Source organism: Solea solea, chromosome 1, assembly GCF_958295425.1.
Source record: "Solea solea chromosome 1, fSolSol10.1, whole genome shotgun sequence".
Lineage (NCBI taxonomy): Eukaryota > Metazoa > Chordata > Actinopteri > Pleuronectiformes > Soleidae > Solea > Solea solea.
This window is the reverse complement of record NC_081134.1, coordinates 34,434,520-34,453,890: the sequence shown is the minus strand read 5'-3', so window position 1 is coordinate 34,453,890 and position 19,371 is coordinate 34,434,520. Positions and strand designations below refer to the sequence as shown.

At 40.2% G+C, this 19,371-nt stretch overlaps 3 protein-coding genes across 6 annotated transcripts in view; 1 reads left to right on the top strand and 2 right to left on the bottom strand.

Annotated features, from left to right (window-relative positions):
* Positions 1-7,371: 7,371 nt before the first annotated feature.
* LOC131456977 (uncharacterized) lies at positions 7,372-9,587 on the bottom strand. Its single transcript, XM_058625708.1, has 7 exons — positions 9,443-9,587; positions 8,919-9,063; positions 8,302-8,415; positions 8,073-8,217; positions 7,845-7,993; positions 7,616-7,755; positions 7,372-7,529 (listed from the first exon to the last, which is right to left on the bottom strand). Exons 1-7 carry the CDS (start codon positions 9,585-9,587, stop codon positions 7,372-7,374), a joined length of 996 nt encoding a protein of 331 aa, XP_058481691.1.
* Positions 9,588-10,238: 651 nt separating this feature from the next.
* The window catches only part of LOC131456969 (uncharacterized), a 63,509-nt gene continuing 54,376 nt past the window's right edge, over positions 10,239-19,371 (bottom strand). Inside the window, exons 4-9 of the mRNA XM_058625697.1 lie at positions 16,391-16,535; positions 16,037-16,150; positions 15,793-15,937; positions 11,010-11,158; positions 10,770-10,903; positions 10,239-10,676 (exon numbers count right to left, since the gene is read on the bottom strand). Of these exons, the coding sequence (XP_058481680.1) occupies positions 10,528-10,676; positions 10,770-10,903; positions 11,010-11,158; positions 15,793-15,937; positions 16,037-16,150; positions 16,391-16,535 (836 nt within the window). The 3' untranslated portion in view covers positions 10,239-10,527. The remainder of the gene's footprint in view (positions 10,677-10,769; positions 10,904-11,009; positions 11,159-15,792; positions 15,938-16,036; positions 16,151-16,390; positions 16,536-19,371) is intronic.
* dlgap1b (discs, large (Drosophila) homolog-associated protein 1b) overlaps positions 13,851-19,371 on the top strand; it is a 118,209-nt gene continuing 112,688 nt past the window's right edge. For 3 of the 4 annotated variants that reach the window (XM_058631292.1, XM_058631302.1, XM_058631284.1), the window contains exons 1-2: positions 13,852-13,939; positions 14,087-14,159. The gene's annotated coding sequence lies outside the window, so the exon portion shown is untranslated. Of the gene's footprint in view, positions 13,940-14,086; positions 14,160-19,371 lie in introns of all 4 variants that reach the window. The other variant, XM_058631310.1, reaches the window with a different exon arrangement.

The following is a 19,371-nucleotide window of genomic DNA, read 5'->3' as shown; positions in this document are numbered from 1 at the left end:
ATAACAAAATGAAGCCCCCCCCCCCTCTTTCTTACATTTTCAGACTTATATTGGAGGATTACCCTGCTAAATTGTTTGTGCAGTGCAAGGCTGTATTTATGGCACTTTTCCACCGGCTCGCCTCGCAGCCGTACAGTGATGACTCCGCCCACGTTGAGTAGGTACTATTTTGTAGTGGAAAACCAACCTGTGCCGTGCCGTGCCGTGCCGTGCCGTGCCGTGCCGAGGTGACCTGAGACCATAGGTGGAAAAGGGGCTTTAGTGTTACAACAATTTTTCCTTCCTGTTCTTAATCGTGACTCCTGAAACATGCTTTAACTCACTGGACAGACGCTGCATGTTTTGAAGTAAATAAGTAAGTTTTAACCCTTAGAACACAGAGAATTTCGGCTGCTTTTTTACATTACTGTACGGTATATTCAGAGGCTATAAGAATGTGCAATATAGAGTGTCTTATATCCTAAAGAGAAACGGTCTATTATGTGATTATTGCTACATAATATCACAACTAAAAATTTGATATAAAAAGAATCATAACTTTGACATATAAACACTCCCCCCCCCCCCATGTCCATATAAGCAAAAAAAAAAAAAACGTATTGCTGATCAGACAAGGAAGTATTTCTTTTTTGTCTCGTTTTGGAATTTTGAATAACCACTACGGAGATTATTCTCCGTTATAATATTCAGTCTCATTTGCGCCTCTACAACGATGTCACATTGAGCACAGAGCGTTTTAAAACACAATGATAGACTGCGGGACTTGGTCATTTAACACCACAGAGTAAAATGTGTGATCGATGGCTGTCAAAACACCAATAAGTTCTCACCTGTTGTCGACGTGACAGGCAGAATCGAATTGTTCCAGGTGATTTTTATTTTTTTCTTCGCCTTCCCTTTGAATTGGGCTTTTATTTAAAGTGGTGACATTCCACTCAACCACCCCATTACTCAAGGACTGTTGCAGACAATAATATCCTTGGTACTCATCAAAATAAAGTGTCAGAATAAATCTCACCGTGTGATTTGCCATTTCCAGACGTCGAAATGAGTCTGATGTGACTAAACATCAACTCAACTGTCATTGAATACTTAAAATAATTAGTATCCTTTGAATAATTGAAAAGCGCGCCCTGCTCATGAAACAAAAAGCTAATTTGATCGTATTAATTTAATTATTCTTCAACAGGAATTTATAATTGAAATAGTTAATGAAATGTTGAAGTCTTCTTAACTGGAAATTGTCTAATTTAAGATATTTTGCCTGGAGTGATCCCCTGACTCATCTGTTAGGTGAATAGCCCGAGGTATTGCCCTAAAAAATAAGGAAATTAATAAAGAACTCAAGGTCATATGCCAGGAAAGTCTGAGAGGAGCCATCAGTCTAAAGCTCCCAGGGACCAGCCAAGGTAAAACAAGCTGAAGCTTCATATTTCTTTAAAATTATATTAGAATTTCCAAGTGCAACAATGAGAAGATGTGGCCTTGCATTACAATAACTCATCTGATATTGCCGCAAAACAGACGGGGGCATCTAAAGTGACTTCACCTTCCTTTCTCCGATCCATCTTTCGCCACGTTTAGTTAACCACACAGGGGAAGCAGAGAGGAGCCTCGCTGGCCACTGCGATAACACACAAACATTCTTGCACACATCACGTCACAGAGCAGTGCAGCGGGAGCGCTTGTGCAACTGTATGAAAGGCCCTTTAATCTGTAATTTGCTGCAATCAGAGACCTTGGACCTTTTAGGGGACAATGAGTCAGATACTTGAAATTGAGCCCCTGCCAGACACCATTCACTGAGGGTGTATGCTGTCCTATTTCTGTGTCTAGAGCTCCTGTTTTTTTCCCTGTTGTTATTCTTAATATAAAGTCACCGGTGACACATCCAATTTAGAAACGTGTGCTTTGTTTCCCCCCCCCCCGAGTCTCACATGTGAACTGTAGCTTACAGGAAGTGTTGATCCTGGAAATGACAGCAGCAGTCTACAGTCAGCGTCCTCGCCTCAACGCTTCCCACATTTGATGAGATATCTTTGTCGTAAGGAGCCATACGACATGCCCTTGTTGTGCTAATGTGCCTTTTTTGCCACATTCGTCACCTTACAAACGCTTTCCGCTTCCTTTCAGCTGCAGTGATATTTCCCTTGACATTTGGATTCATTTCTAGCATTAACAACATCAAGCGTTATACTGACAGCTCAGCATTTTCCTGCTCAGAGTCTGTGCAGGTTTTGTCTTTTTTTGATTTGCTAATGAAGCCTTAATTGGTCTGAAATGTGCAGGTGAAACAAGACGTGGAGTTTTGTGGTTTGAGGGCTGATGTTGCTCCTTTTACAAGGTCACACTAGCGTATGCTGGCATGCTCCTGTCAAACGATGCACTTTAGCATTCATTAGTCTACGCTTGTGCATTCTTGTGACCACGGTTCTTGCAGTTAGATTGCAAATGAAGTGGCTTTCGGTACTCAGGCGCCGCGAAGACGCAGCCGATCTTTACAATGTTGTTTTTCCTCTGCGCGTGTATGTAAAATAGAATGTAGATGCTGGCTTATAAAGTGACGAAATTAGCTTGTGGTTGTTTATGTGGACGAGTTGTTTACAGACTCCTTGTCTTCAAAGAATGTAATTATGTGTCATTGGTGACTGAACATGATTATATTGCTCAGAATCAATTATATTCTCATAATGAATCTCCCCAATAATCATGCACTCATTGTGCTTTGTTAGATCCAATATGATAATCACACGTTAGTCTACACATGTTGTTAAATGTAAATAGAGAATTACAGGAATATTCACCAGCGCATGTCTATGTTTTTTTTACATGCGTACAAAAGAAGAGACATTTTGTCCAAAAATAATGTGCTTTCTTCATCTAAAAGATGCTTAAAATTGGCTTTCGCTGAGTATTGCTACATAAAAAGAAGGACAAACCACTGGAAAGTAGCACATGTTTGTCTAGTGAATGAAGAGTCCTTGTTACACCGTATCAATATTTATGATGTAAGTATAAAACGACATTATGCCGCTCTCTCTCTCTCATTGATGCCAAAACAATCTTGAGTATTTTTCCCTCGCAGGCAGTTTTCTCTGTGCATCTTTTTTTTTCTTTTTTAGCACGGCCCCTCGTAAAACTCTCAGTGTGAATCGCTTTCGGCACATAAACATCAGCAGTGAAAGGGAGTAAGATTTGTGATTTGTGTTGACAACAAAAAAAACTACAAGAAATAAACGCAGGCAGGACGAAACCGAACCAGACAAAGTGTTTCATCATTTCTTTTTTGTCCAATAAAGCGATAATCACGCGTGATTGTTACATTTGGGGATCAGCTGTTCATCTCTTGAGACCGGCTGTAAACATGTCACGCCGAGTTATCTTTCTATCTTTTAAGTCACTCACACGCCGCTGCAGAGACATTTCCGTCTATAATTACTATTCCCTTAATGACAACTGTAAATGAAAGTCAGTATCTTTTGATTAACATCAACAAGTTCCTTGTTGGTTTGTCTGCTTCCAAGAAAACGACAAAAAAAAAAGCACTAATTAGTCAAAAAAATCATCCATTTAAAGTAATAATTATACAGATTTCACTCTTTGGTGTCTGCTGTCCTCGTATCTGGACTGAGATTAGGTTTGTCTTAAATATGGAGCAATAGGAGTTGGGGATTTCTGACTAATTAGTGTAACTGTGACATGGGATTAATTAAGTGAAATCATTTACATATGTTATAATTGTCTTTTGAACCTAATTGGCATCACTGTGCCGCTGTTGTTTTATTTGAGGTTTGCTGGAGTTTGTTCGCTTCTGGCAAAAACCCACTCTTCAACATGTTGCTGCTGCTGCTGCTGCTGCTGCTGCTTCTGCTGTTGTTGTTGTTGTTGTTGTTTTTCAAGCAGCTGTTTAATATGTTCACGCAGTAGAGACAGACATGAATGAATTCAACAGGTATTGATTAAAATCTTGGCACACGCCGCACTCACCGCAATGAAAGTACAGTACGTCGTTGTACTGTTGTGATAGAAGTTGTGAGATTATTAAAATTGCTAATATCCTCTTAAATCACCCGAAAGTGTATTTTTTTTATAAAAAATGGAGAAATTAATCCACCTTTCTGTCACCACTATTCTCGTAAGATTACGACTTTATTCTCGCAAGATAGCGACTTTATTTTCATAATATTACAACTTTATTTTCGTAAAATGATGTCTGTTTTCTCTTAAGATTACAACTTTATTCTCATTACATTATGGTTTCATCCTCGCAAAATTACAACTCTATTCACGTGAGATTACAACATTATTCTTGTAAAATTACGACTTTATTCTTGTAAGATTACGGCTTTATTCTCGTAAGATTACGACTTCATTCTCGTAAAATAATTTCTTTTTTTTCTTAATATTACGACTTTATTTCCTGAAAAATTACAACTCTATACTGTCAAGATTACGATTTTATTCTCACAGAATTCTGAAAAATTGTCTTGTAAAATTACGACTTTATTCTCGTAAGATTATGACTTTTATCTCATAATATTATGACTTTTTTAATATTCTGACTTTATTCTTGCAAAAGTCCGACTTTATTCGTGTAAGATTATGACTTTATTCTTGCAAAAGTCTGACTTTATTCTTGCAAAATTCCGACTTTATTCTCGTAAAATTCTGACTCTATTCTGGTAAGATTACAACTTTACCCTCGTAAGATTACGACCCTAATAGCCCTAATACTCCGTTGTAGATTCATGATATGTTTTTGCTCCATTTAATAACTTCCCTATAGATGAGTCGCCCACACTGAAAGACTGATTCTAGCCTCTGGAAATCCTTCATTTTCATTCTGTTAGAAATGTTTGTGGAAATTAAAAATAAAAGCACAAGGCAGCGATTCTCCCCCAACAGAGAGAAACAAAGGAAAAATGATGATCTGAAGTGATTTCACAAATTGAACAGCAGTTTCTCACTGAGGGTCTTATCCATGCAGTCTTTGACTGTGGCTGACGAGGCCTGCATCATGCACGGGGTTCATAAAAACAAAAAAAAAACAGTGCTGTTTTAAATGGAAACATTAACAAGCACAGAAAGTTTGTTCATAAATTCATACATGTATGTTTTTAATCACCGCATTTAAGTCTCCACTCGTATTGATTACCGCCTCCGTCTCACTATTTGTCGATTCCGAGGGTCTGAAGACCACTCATTAAAATGTTAGAGATAATTGATGCTCATCTGTGTAGCCGAGCATGCTTTTAAATTCCCACATAATTTAGCTGTACCCTGCAGAGCGAGGGGGCTTGAGTGGGAGGAGGAATTGGCACAAGGTACGACTTTTTTTTTTTCTTTTTTTTTTCTTTCCTCAACCCAATCTCTTTCCTTTGCATAATTATATAAATTAAAATAATTGCAAATTTACATTTGCATATCTAGGTTATTTCGCTCATGTAAGTCTTTGGAGAGTATAGAAACAATTACAAGGCTGGCAGACAGTAAAACACCTTCATTTCTTCCTTTGTGAATTTCATTTGCCCCCCAGTGTTTCACTCCAGGGACGATTTATCTTTGTCTCTCCTGAGGGATGATGTGATAACACCCAGAGTCCAATATGTGCGGCAGTCACACCCATGAAGCACTTTAATAGACTTTGTATCACCTGCTAAAGTTATTTATAATATACCGGGCAGGAAGGGAATAATACAAATTAAGTTCTAACAAAGGCTTGATTGGAGCCTTGTAATCTGACACTCGATGGGACGAGGGAAATCTCATTTTCTGCTCCTGTTTTAGGATTATTGGACCTAATCTGGTGTAAAGTTATTATTCTTTTGGACTAAGTTAATGCTGCATCCTCAAGAGAAAGTTGCAGAATTAAGATTTCTTTACTCTCATTTCTCTGTGGTCTGTTTTATTACAGTCATGTTCTCCAATGTGGTTACGTACACATCTGACTTTCTTTAACCCAATAGCAGTAGCAGAGCTCTTGGTGCCATTTCGAAAGATCAGGTTTTGGCTATGAAACAGAACAGGGATTCCATTATAGATCTGATTCTTTTGGGCCAAAACTCTATTTCATAAAACAGCAATAGCAGTGCATATAGTGACGTCTTAAAATCTTGGTTTTTGGCTATAAGAAGTTTTACCTTATGTTGCCTGTTGCCAGTTAATCTCTAAATAAGTTTTTTCTACTTAAAGAGCTTAAGTGTTCTCACAGATATCCCTTTGATAGTAAAAATGGGGTTGGGAAATCCTCCCTAATTGGGTCACATCCGTTTCCCCGCAGGCAGCTTTGTGTTTCATCACTTTCCAAGGACAGCGTGTTGCAATATCACATCAAAAACTGATGTTTACGGACGCACAACTACTCACTCCAACGTGCACGTGACACTAATACACAGCAAAGGCATTTATAATTAGTGATTCTACACGCCTCGGTGCTCCAACCTGACCCCTTTTAGCGATTGACCCCCAAAGGCAGACCAGTTTGGCTTTTCGGAAGCCGGAGATAATAACTTCTTCTCCAAAGAAAGGACAGACAATTTCCCATTTTACAAGCAGGGTCACAGACCCACGCCCACAAGGACAATTTTGCATTATAATGTCTGTAAACACCAAAGTAACACTACACCCACAGCAGAGAGAAAAATGATGTTTAGTTTGTTTTAGATGAATCTCAATCCAAACAATGAAGGCAGTGTCTGGGGGGGAGAACAAATGTGGAAATAACCAACCACTGACGATTTAGCATTTCATTTCTTTATTTGTGCTACAGATGGAAACCAATATACTCAGTTGTACAGTTGACTCATTGTATCCTTATTCTAATTCCTCTCTCTCTCTCTCTCACTCTCTTTGCCGCTTTCATCTGATATTCAGTTCCATTCAGCTCAGCATCCTCATCAAAGGTCGCGGCTGCTCCTCTCCACAGCCAACAAGCGTGTTTGATATTCTGTTCTTTAAGCTGCATCAAGAAAGAGGGCACTTCTAAACTGCGGCTCGTGATAATCTCCACGGCATCACGTCACGGACGCACTCAGGGGACATGGGAGAGAGAGAGTGTGTGTGTGAGGTTTTTTAATTAAAAAACAAAAAAACACATTTTAGTTTTTTACAAAATAACCCAGCTGTGATATTTTGAGCGTGTGCAAGACTGAAATGAAGCATATTATTTTCATATATGTCGGTTGTTCTTCGTTGATGAAATTCAGTTGATTCGTCTGCTTGGTAACAAAGTGATTTTCCATATGCTTAGCATATATATGTCTCTTGCACCACCTCTCTTTATGTCAGCTCATGTTTCCAATGGGATGTGAGTATTTGCTGCTCTCGTGTGGTGACACATTCAAAGTGCAAAAACACTTGATGAGGACGAGGTCAGTTGTGCATTGTTTGCTCCATCTTGCCTTCGGGTTGGCACACTGTCATACAGCCTTCACGCTCCTCTGCGGGAGGGTTCCTCTGCTTATTTGTGTACAAACATGCGGAGATGAGGTGGATCACGCTCATGAGGGTCATCAGGAGTAGAATAAACCCTAAAGATCAGAAAATGCAACGTAAACATGGACATTTAAATCACAAATGAGATTTTTTTTTTTCTAAGCGCTTAACGCTCTCTTACCACAGAAGACGGTGTTTGCGGAGAAGTCATTCACTTTATAGCTCCGGGTAAAAATGGAAGCCAAGCCCAGAATGAGGAAGGGGTAAACGCTGAATGTGTAGCGCAGGTACTCGGTCAACAGGAAGTTCTCAAGAAAGAACCTGAGGGGAAAAATGTGATTCCAGCCATTTTAGGCCACATTTCAACCTACAAGTAAAAACCCAATATTTGAGAGTAATTTTGTCCTTACCAGGTTATAATGCACATGGTGATGATGGTGAGCACGATGCTGCTGACAAGTGGGTCCGTCACATCAGCTTTGTACTTGAGCACGATGCCAAAACCCTCTATAGCATCCAAGAGAGACCACCAAGCGAACGCTGCCAACCCGTTCTGGGTCTGTCACGAACGATAGAACATGGATGTAGAAATGAGTACAGTCAGGCTCTCATGTCATCAGATACAAATTGGGCCTCACCAGGAAACGGATCCAAAAGATCAGCCTGGGGTTGTTGATGGCCAGCCAGGCTCTGTGCTTGTCCAGGTTGGAGTAGGACATGTAGAGCATGTAGAAGCCGAGGACGGGGAGCAGCCATCGGAGGAAGACTGCCGCAAACACAGCGCTGCACAAAGCAACAGCAGCAGCTTCAGTCCCTGTTGTCACGTAACTTCTGCGTGAGCGACTGTGACGACTGTATGTGACTTACTGACTGCCCCATAGAAGGTCGTGGCACATTCTTACGATGCAAATGATCGTCCACATCAGGTAAAACACTGGAGGGTGGATTTCTGGATTGCAAGACTGAGGACCGAGGACATTTCTATACAGATGGAACAGGATCATTAGCACCTTTAAATCTTGATTAAACACCACTGTTAAGGCTATAAATGGCTGATAACGTTGTGTACCTATAAGTGTTACCAAATAAAGCAGGATTCAAATATTTAAGTCTGATAATCTCTATTTTTCTGGCATTGCATTACATTGTAACCACATGGACTCGATATAAAAGTGGACATAGTCTTCTGGTTGCCAAAAAGAACCCCCTTTTTTTTAAGACATCACCTGAAACGTGCTTTGTGTTGTGCTTTATCATCTATGTTTTACAAAATTAACACCATGTTCTATTCAAAAAGGCGTGAAACTAGAGATTGAGACGATTAACTACTCAGAAAAATGTGTTGCTGACATTATAAATCAAGGGATTCCATCAAAGTTGCTCCCCGGTGGCTCCCTCCCCGCTTCTTTCATCCTACTTGTCAAAGCAAAAGACTACATCCACTTTTACACGCAGCGTATGTTGAAACAAAAAAACCTTGCTACCTTGTTAAAAGGCCGACCACCGCTTCCGTGAGCCAAGCCTTTGACCAAAAGTCGATCATAACCCAGTAAATTTCTGACCACCAGTCCATAGTCACCTCCAGGGGGAAGGTCTCCGTCATGTTCCTCAGTGAAGTCTGAAACAGAGCTGAAGGCCAAGAAGAGACGTCCATGTCCGGGCGGCAGTGACAGCACAACCTTTAGATTTGCACTCTTAAAATGACACAGTACATTCACCCACACCCGGCCAGATTACACGTGCAAGTTGCTTGTTATTACATGGCCGCGTGTGTTTGGCCTCGGCCCAGATGACTGTAATAGCTTTCAGAAATGGCTTCAAATCATGGGCGGGGCAAAGGTCTGTGAGTAAGAAGTAATAGACTTTATATACTTTTGATTGCCCTTTAAAAACGTATCGTAAAGTATTGTACTTTTGTACGGCAAAATGTTACCATTGTGTTAGTTACGTTTATTTTGACAACACACAGTCAGAGAGATGGTGGATTTTTGTCGGAAAAGTCACTTACCGTTGGGCAGATTGCTGTCCTTCGCCAGAATATAGAAGATGTCAGAGGTCACCTGAGTGATGACCGCCAGAGCAATGCTCCACGCGTGTATCACTACGTGCTCAGTGTTTGTCAGCGAGAGGAGAAACATCTTGGACCTCTCCATGATGTTGTGACTACAGCTCTCAGCAGCTGCAACGCAGGACTTTTGTCAACCCACACACACACACACACACAATCTTATTCTGGACTTTGATTTGCTGGATGAACTGTTTTATGGTTCATCTTTGATCGCCTCATAATTGCTATTGTGTGTGTGGTTACAGGTATTAGGTCATTTTGTGGGGACCTAAGTGGGAACTTGTCTTCAAAATGTACATTTCGACATGTTTTAACCCTTTAACACCGAGCGTATCGGTGTGCATTGGGTTATTACGGTAATTCTTTTACCGTATTTTTTTACCGATTAGGCCAAGTCGTAATTATGACTAAGCTCAGAGTGAGTCTCCAAGAAGTAAGTCAATGCAATGTCCTCTGAAATCATGGCAAGCAAGACTGTGTCTCTGTGTGTGCGTGTGTCTTCCAATATCAAATGTTTGAGACTCTACTCGCCTTTAAAATTCTCATTTACTGACTCCCAGTGGTGTAAGTTCCTCAGTCAGACCATTGGGAGTGAATTAGGGTCCAATGTCTTGCCCAAGGACACTTAGACACACGGACAGGATGCTACAAGCAATAGTATTTTTATTGCAAGTAATTGCTTCTACATTTAGTTGTTCTTTCGTAGGCAGAGGTCCAATTACACAATTGCATACCTCCTTAATACAATCTATAACTTGTCAAGATACAAATATTGAGGTTGATCAAATCACTGTTTTTTAATTTTCATGAACAATGTCAATGTCATGCTTCCATGTACAGTATTTTGCCAATATCTGGCTCAACATTAAGTCAAAACCCCTTTTTTTAATTTTCTCTTATAGTTTTATTCATCCACCGTTTGTTCAGATATTTACAGATGTCTTTTGTTACCAAGAAAAAGTGCATCTTCTTGGCAACATGTGAGTCGTATAGTATTCCAACAGAGAATCGCTTCACGCTAAACTTTATAGAAATATTTTCCTTTGTGTCAAGGCTATTTCGACCGGTGACATACTAAGTCCACTGTCCTTGTACAGCGGTTGCTTGCGGTGTCTCCATGTGATGAGAGCGATGCGCACCGCAAACATCATGCAGGAAATAGCCAGGATCAAAGCTGAAGAGAGAGTAAAGAAGGAGATGTCACATATATATATGAATGAGTTAATAATTCATAGACAGATGTTATTCCTCAAGGACACATGAGCACCTGCAAAAATGTACATGGGGCTTTTAGGGGAGGTGGAGTTGTCGAGGATGCCGGACAGCCACAGGATGACCACGGGATAAATGGTGACGATGTAACGCACGTGCTCGTCGAGGTAGAAGTTCTCCAACAGAAACCTGACAGACAGAAACAGAAAGACTTGAGCGTGGTGCGACGTCTCTCGAGGAGAAAACACTCCTAACAGTTAAATGATATGACACAGTGGGGGGGGGGCAGGCTCACCAGGCGAACAGCTCCATCAGAAGCAGCATCAGTGACAGCATCGCGCAGTCACATCTCGACGTTCCTCTCTGATGCTGTAAATATATTGTCAGGTTCAGTAGAGTGGAGACGGTCCCCCATGTAGCGTACACAGCCACTCCGTTCTGCACCTGATCAACGCAACGAAAGAAGACTTCAACAACTTGAAGTGCAAGCATTTCATTATCTTTCATGTCTGAGCCAAGATTGTACACTATATATATTTATTAGGGCCTGTGCACTTTGTGTAAGTGCAAGGAATCTATTGTTTTCCTACTTAATATTAAGGCCCGAGCACTCACACAGTGGTGCGAGCACCTATTGTTATTCTAGGAATTATTATTATGTTGAAACTGAAGGAGCTTCTTCTTCTTTTTCCTTGAAATAAATTGTGTTTTTGAGGCCTTTCCCATGCCCTCAAAACTCACAGATTTTTGCGATCGCATCAGACCTGGTAAAAATTTACATCTGAGTGAGGTTCGAGGAACATGCAGCGAAAATTGGAAATGGGAGGGGCAAATAACTGCTCCGCCCCCAAAACATATTGTCATAGTCCTAAGACATGTGTGTTGCCCCAGAGCTCTATAACACCCCCTATAGGTGAAAAGTGGATGGAGCAAGCCAAAACTAAGTTGCACCGATTTGTTGTTGACGTGCTGCCTCTGAGGTTCAGTCTCTGCAAACACAAACAACTTCACATGAGTTGTTTGCTGTGTCCTTCATGTAAAAGACCTGACTGAGGGAGCGTTTGTGTGTATGCACCAGCAGCGCAGGGGCAGGTGAGGACAAGAAGCATACGGTATATCCTATCCAACTGCTGAACGACTTGGTTAAAATGAGCAGCACAATTCACTTCTCTGGGCAAACGTCAACCTGTTTGCAGGCTTCTCTGTTTTTCTTGACATAAAACAATCGATCATCTTATTTAAAAGCCACGCACGACAGTTTTAAAATGACTTTTGGTTGATTTGGTGAGCCTTCAATATCTCATGTGTTGCTTCTGTGGCATTTTGTTCTCATCCTGACGCTCAGTCGGCACAAACTTCAGTCACAGTTTACTGCAAAAAGATGCTGGTGTGTCATATATATGTATCTATAACCCCCTGTTTTAAGTCAAGTGCAAGGCAAAGACGAACTGGAACCCAATCTCAGAGGTTGCTGTATGGCCTAATTCGAGCACTTCTCGCCTCCTTATCTCAGACCGCAGTTGCTGTGTGCAGAGACTTTGCAGAGTCAGTTGGACTGAGGTGAGGATTTGTGCGACTGAGCTTTGAAACCTTATAGTTTATCAGCCGTTTACAGTGGGACTCAACAAGGATGCAACTTTAAAGGAGGGATTTGACATGTTCAGTAAAACACGGCTTTTTTTTGGACGAGAAGAAGTTCACCACTGTTTTTGTTTTAAATCGGTAAAACACTTGTTTATAAATGGTTACACAAACCAAGGTTATAGTTTGGGATTTTTCATTCGTTTTAGTTTTTATTTTTGACTTTTTGTTTTTAAGATTTGTCAGTTTTAATTCGTTTTTTTAGAGCAGGTTTGCTAGTATTGTGTCATGAGAACCCCAACAAAAGTTGCCATTTTAAAAATGTATTTAGGACAAATGAACAACCATCCCGGAGTCAAATATAACAGTCTACGAGAGAGTAGACTAAAAATGTGCATCATAGTGCTGAGGTTAGATGCAGTTAGTGTGTCAGGTAAAAATCAAATCGCCAACAGACTAAAAGACACATGAAGTGATGAACATAACAACATAAATAATAACTAGTTATTAACTTGAGTTGTTGCGTGGTTTTCCTGCAGTGTGACCTGAGCAGAGTATTGCAACAAGGCAATATTACTAAAACCATAAATAGTTGCTTTTTCTCAAAAAAGTTTGACCTTTTTTTTCACCCTTGTCCCCGGAGAACTATGTATTTATAACTAAAAATAACTCAAATCTAATATGAAGTGTATTTATTTTTTCTCTGCTGGCAATTTTGAAAGGTTATATTTGAGACACAATACTTTTACTTACTCTCTTTTTGAATCTTGCACCTGGCAAGTACTCCATCTCAAGCTGTTTGAAGGTCAACGACAGTCAACAGGGGATCTTCACTGGGCTGAGGGCGCCCTCTGATGTCAGAGGAGAAGATTACACCTCATGTTCCCCCATTGTCTTATTGTTATAAGGTTTTTTTTTATTTATGGCTAAAAGTTCACAATATACAAGCATATCATTATTATAATGACTTGGCACGAAATATGCTTTAGCCAAGGATTAACATACTATAAATGATATTATTATTTTCCTTCTATAAACTATGCAACTCTTATATTTATGTATTAAGTTGTAAGGCTGATATTTCTTTGAAGAAATAAAAATTCGACTCAAATTCGAGTTGTTTTTACCTCCTCAAAAAAGTACTTTTACAAACATTTTAATTTGACTTTGTAAACTTTGTTAAGACAATGACTCATTTAACGTTATTTGCAATGTTTTCTCTGACTTACACTGCTATGATCACAGAAAAGATTTCTTGCCTAATTTCACATTCTGAAATGGAAACAAGAGGGTAAATTTCTTAGTGCTTAAGACAGAAATGGAGCAGCACATTTTTGACATTTGACCCTGTATAAAACAAAAAAAGCAGCTTAAATAGGTTATCTCCATTTGTAAAGTGGTGTTCTTCTTTTGTCAATGTTTCAAATAAATAAACAGAAAAAAACGGCCACAGCCCACATTTTTTCATTGGGTATCAACAATAAGCCCCGCCCCCCAGACGGCCCCGTGCTTTCGCAATTCCTACTTTCTGATTGGCTGACCAATTGGCGCAACATTCAACTTCCTTATTACAGCTGGGACTTCCACTTACAGTCCCGTGAATGCAGCAGAGGAGAGGGGAGCGCGAGGGAGTTCGTCTCTAACGTAAGTTCTACTTTATATTCTTTTGTGTCTACTGTGTTTCACCACTGACAGCAGTGACAACAGTTGTCTGCTTGTCAAGTAAACGCTCACATTTGCTGGTTTTACGCGTTATTTCCTGCTCTCATTCTTACCTCCGTTTACCGACAGGCTTCCCGCTCCTTGCTGCATCACCCGGACCCGGATTCAGTGGACTGGACTGGACAGGATTCGGTGTTCTATTGTGAGTAGTTGAAACCTGAGACCCAAAATGGTTGCCTTAAATTTCAAACAAGTTTGAGTCGTGTGACTAACATTTGATTTGTGTGGTGTACTTTCGTTATATTTTTGGTGTTTGTATAAACAAGGTTTAAAAAGGTTTTTACTCTTTCCCCCCAAAAAAACAACGTAAATCCCATTGTGAAAAATGGGTAAAGACTGTAAAAGGTCTTTGGTTTAATATTGCTTAATTTTGGAGTTTCATTCCATGGTGTACTATGGGGCTTTGGTTTGAGTGTCAGATGTGCTGTCCTACAAAATGGTTGCATAAAATCTAAACAGGGTCAGGTGTTGGTCTTTAAAAAAAACAAAACAAGGTTCATGTGTGCCATGAAATGGCTTTGGGTTTCAAGGGCAGTTGTTTTATTTGGTATGGTTGTGGTCTAGTCTCTCAAATGTGCTGCAGCACAACATTTAAAATGGTGACTTTCTACAATCGACATGGTTTTGACTTGACAGACTTCTAAAAACAGACTAAAACACTGGTGTTTCATTTAAAGTAGCTAACTGTGTTTTTCTTTTGTTTTTTTTGGTATGGGGATGTATTTGTTTTGAGTCTGAAATGTGCTGTTTGAAATGTTGTGTTACATGAGCAGATATTGTAATTTAATGTTTCTCTATTGTATTATGATCTGCTGTGATTTATTTTCTTCTCCCTCTCAATGCGAACATATGGGTGTGACATTTGAAGATGTGTTTTCAAGCAATGTTTTCCTGTGTCCAGTGTTTTTTGTTTTGTGTCAATGTTGTACACGTCTACTTTTGTCTCTGTCCTCTTTCCCCTCTTCCCTAAACCCATCTCCACCTCGCCAGTTGGCAAGTATATCAGACTTCTCCTTTTGACATGGGCGATGTGATGTTTGCTGCTGTGTTTATTTGTTTTTCTTATCCGTTCCAGAATTGAGACCCAACCTGGTTTACGACACTACTCAAACCTCAACGTTGCTGCCACAGCAACACAAAACGTTACACAAAGCGACGACACTACTCAAACCTCAAAGTTGCTGCCACAGCAACACAACACTTTAGATATGACGTTGCTCAAAATAAACATTAATCAACACTTCCACTGCACATAATGGACTCCTTGTGGTCCTCTACTAACAAGTGTTTTACATTTCTGTATTGTCTTTGGTTGTATTTCTGCTCCTGTGCTCTTTCTTCTGTCTCTACCTCTCCTCTTGTCCTCTGTCCCCCTGTAAAGTAGTAAAGCACTCTTCTAAATTTTCTTAAAGTGGACATATTATACCCTATTTCCCCCATTATAATAGTTCCCTAGTTCACATGTTTCACCAGGATTGTTGCAGTTGCCAAAATCTGTGCATTTTGGGATATGTTCAGGCCCTCAAAAATGTGATTATTTGGAGGATGGAGAATAACACCTTCAGTTTCTATAGTGCTCTACGCACCTTGTGCTCGAACCCTGATAAATAACCCTCATGAGACACATCTACTAACAACATAACCAATGTTATGTTTATCGTGCTCTAGTTTTCGTTAACTATAATAACCTTGATACAAATACAGGTCGTTATTATTACTTGTTTATGTACAGTACATGTGTGTGTTTGTGAAGCTTGGAGATGGGTGAATTTTACCAATATTCTGATCAGCCAGAGATCCACATTGTGATATTTGTGCAACCAAGCGGCGTAGATCTTCAGCCCATGACAGGAGAAAAATAGTATCGTGTAGTTGGCGAACGTCATTAATGCTGATATTATCAGCTGTGCCCGCAACAACCTGTAAACACAGAGAAAAACAAACATCCCAGCTGTTGTGAGTGACTGGCGGAAGATGTTGCCTAGAAAAAGAGGAACATGTGAGAACTTGCACACTCACTCTCTGTCAAACAAAAACAACCATGCGATGTTGAAGCAAATGCTGATGATAAGAGAGGCGTGAAATCCATAGGGTAGCACTGCAGGCATCGTGTACAGCCAGTCATATGCAGTCCTGTATGGAGTGAATACAACATCGTTATGGAGGGAGGGAGGGAGGGAGGCAGCAAACAATCTGTGCCTTTAGGGAAATATCCACACTCTTACACAATGCCAGAGCAATCTGCAACACGTAAAGAGAAAATGACTGCACAGAGAAAGACTAAATTGCCCCTGGACGAGGTGAAGTCATTTTGAGCGTGCAATAATACAAGAGAATGAGATAAAAGTATGAAGAAACACTGTAAATGCTTACCTTCTGCAGAGTCCCACTACAAAGTATATAAACATGGAAAATAACCAAAAATACATGAAATCCCAGACAAACAGAGTCCATTGTGCAGGAGTTATCGGTGTTGTATATTTCAGTGTGACGTCCTCCGTGCTCTGCTGGAAAATACCTGAACCAGAACAAGCACATTATTTTGTTTCTTTTCTACACATAAAACTCATTTAAATGAATCGAATTTTGTGGTAAATATTCACCCGATTTAGCGCCAAAGCCCGTCAGAGTGTTTAAAGTCATTGCAGCCAAGAACAAAGCCAAGCCGAGAAACATGAGCACGACGCGGGCTGGGTTGTGGTTTACCATGGTGATGGTGTGAGGGTTTAAAGTCCGCGAGAGGTTAAAACGGCCGGTTTAGACCAAAAAAAGCAGCAACTTTCTCCATGCGTAAAAAAACAATCTACACTTTCACTTTGACGTTCTGCTCAGTCTTGTGTCTGCCAGCGGAAAAGGACAGTTCCTACACCCCATCCTGACATGATATAGTAGATCACTATGATGTGTCGTGTCTTTTTATGGCCCTGCATTGTTATCTTCCTGTCATAAATAACATGTCACTTCGCTGTGACACGCAGGGTTAAGAGTACAGGCCACACACAGAAAGTGTGAGGTTATCGAGCAAAACACAAAAGATTATCAGCAGGTTTGACTCACTATTCCAAGTTAAATCTTAATTACAGGTTTACTCAGAATATCCACCCTTTAAGTTATAAAAATGTAACTCTCTCTCTGTCATATCCATAACTTTGTCCACTACATGTGGCAAGTGAAACATGGCTTGGTTTGCTTTCTCCTTTTTTTGTCCGTGGAGAGTATTAGTGTTGCCAGCTGGAAGATCTATAGATTCCAAATGGAAGTGGCCTGAGAATTGAGCCCTGAGGAACTCCACCTGTTTTTTTTCTTAATTTCCTATTGACAGAAAATATAAACTCTAACTTGTAATTATGAGTTGATCCATTTTAGCACAATGCCACAAAACCTTATCTTAACATTCACCAAGGGTGTTTCAAGAGACTTTGGGAGCCTTGAGGAAAAAAATGGGCCGGAGGGACCCAAACATTAAACTGAAGCACAGCAGTAAGATTGGGGAATTTGGCCTAAATAGAGTGTCCAATCATGGTGTTGTGTTATTGTCCTTGATATAGCCATTTATGAAATGTAATGGGGTCTTTACAAGAACTAGTAAACGAGCAATGAGTACCAATACTAATTTAGAGCTGTTTATTTACGTGTGAATGTGGGGTGAAATTTATTTGAGTTATACTGACTGAAGGTGTTGTGTGTGCAAGTCTCTTCCACACGGTGGCACCACTACATAACATGGCCATAGTAAGGCAGGGTATACTGTATGGTATCAGCTCACTGTACTTTGAATCCACATGAACAGAACCGAGCAGCATAACTGGAAATGAAAATAAATTACATCTACTGATATATATCTGTGGACATGCCTTCTTACAGAGGCTACTGGACAATTCCAGCTCTCAATCACCCACATATGTGCTGTGCATTACCTTTAACATTATGAACGTTACAGGAAAATGTTTACATTGTCAATCAAGCAAGAAATACAAGGTCATTTTCTAATTATCCCTGAAAATCTCTTGATAATATGCCAACGTTCAGAGGAAAGCTTGTAATTACGATGCTGCAGAGGTTTTTAGTGCTCTTATTTAAATACACAAACAAATATTACCAAATAAAATCTCATATTACTGAAAGAATAACCCAAATAATTTGTCTTGGTGGAAACCAGCCCAGCTGCTGAGCTTCCTTACCTGGCACCAGATGTTGCCTTGTGCTGTATTTGTGCTTCACATTCAGCAATAATAAATGCAGAGCTCCTACTGAAGTGAGATTAAAGGCTTCACGGACACTTGAACTCAAACATCCTAGGATATATATATATACAGTATGCCGGCTTGCACTCACAAGTGAGTCATAGCACTTGATACATGTGGGAGAAAAATAAAGGTTCTGACACTGATGCTATATCAAGTTGACGGGCTCTTTCTAGGTATGATTGTCATGAGAACACTTCACATTACTGTAGACTTTCCAGCGGCGTCCACGGCAGCATTTAGCTTCACTTGTGACGCTGTGTCAGAATGACTCTTTTCATGTTGAGTGACGGATTACTGTGACCCACACTGTTGGCAGAGGACAAGGCCCAATTTGTTGGCCGCTCATCATTTAATGAATGAAATCATATCCAATTACACGCCCGCCATCTTTGATCATGAGCATCCGCAGAGATGTGTGCGTGATGGGTATTATGAAAGATCAAATTGGTAACACGTTATGATTCACTTTGGCTCGATGAATCACACAGTGATCACGTGAAGATGATGTCAAAAATGTCTGAACTGACACAGAAAACTGTTTGTGATTTGAACGCTTGATCGATCACAGGAGACGGAAAATATCTGCAGAAAGTTTAGATTTAAACGCTTAGGCATGACAGCTTCCCTGCCTTTGTTTCTGTGCAGACCAGATTGGACAATTGGGATGTTCTCCTCCATGAACCGCAGAGTAATTAGGGAGCGTGGCTAACAAGCTCTCTGTGTTTGGACAGTTTATTTCCTCAAAGCCCCGGCCCTGTGACTTTCATGCTGTATTTGCGCACGACATTTGTGGATCCCTGTGGAAGCGAGTCACCTCCTAATGTCACAATTACGCTGCCGTGACCAATCGCGGTGGCTGTGCCAACTGGATTATAAATGAGGACGACAAAGACCGGGGAAAGGTGAGCGCGGAGGAGCTGCTCAATGCAATCAAGAGTCTGTAATTTAGACATATTGAAACGGTGCTGCCCTGCAGAGGCTCGGCATTTTAAAGATACCACATAATATTCATTTGTCAAGATAAAAAGACCATATTTTCAGCTCATTACATGCAAATTATTATAGTGGAAACTTAAAAAAAAGACCAGAAGTAGACACCACATTTTC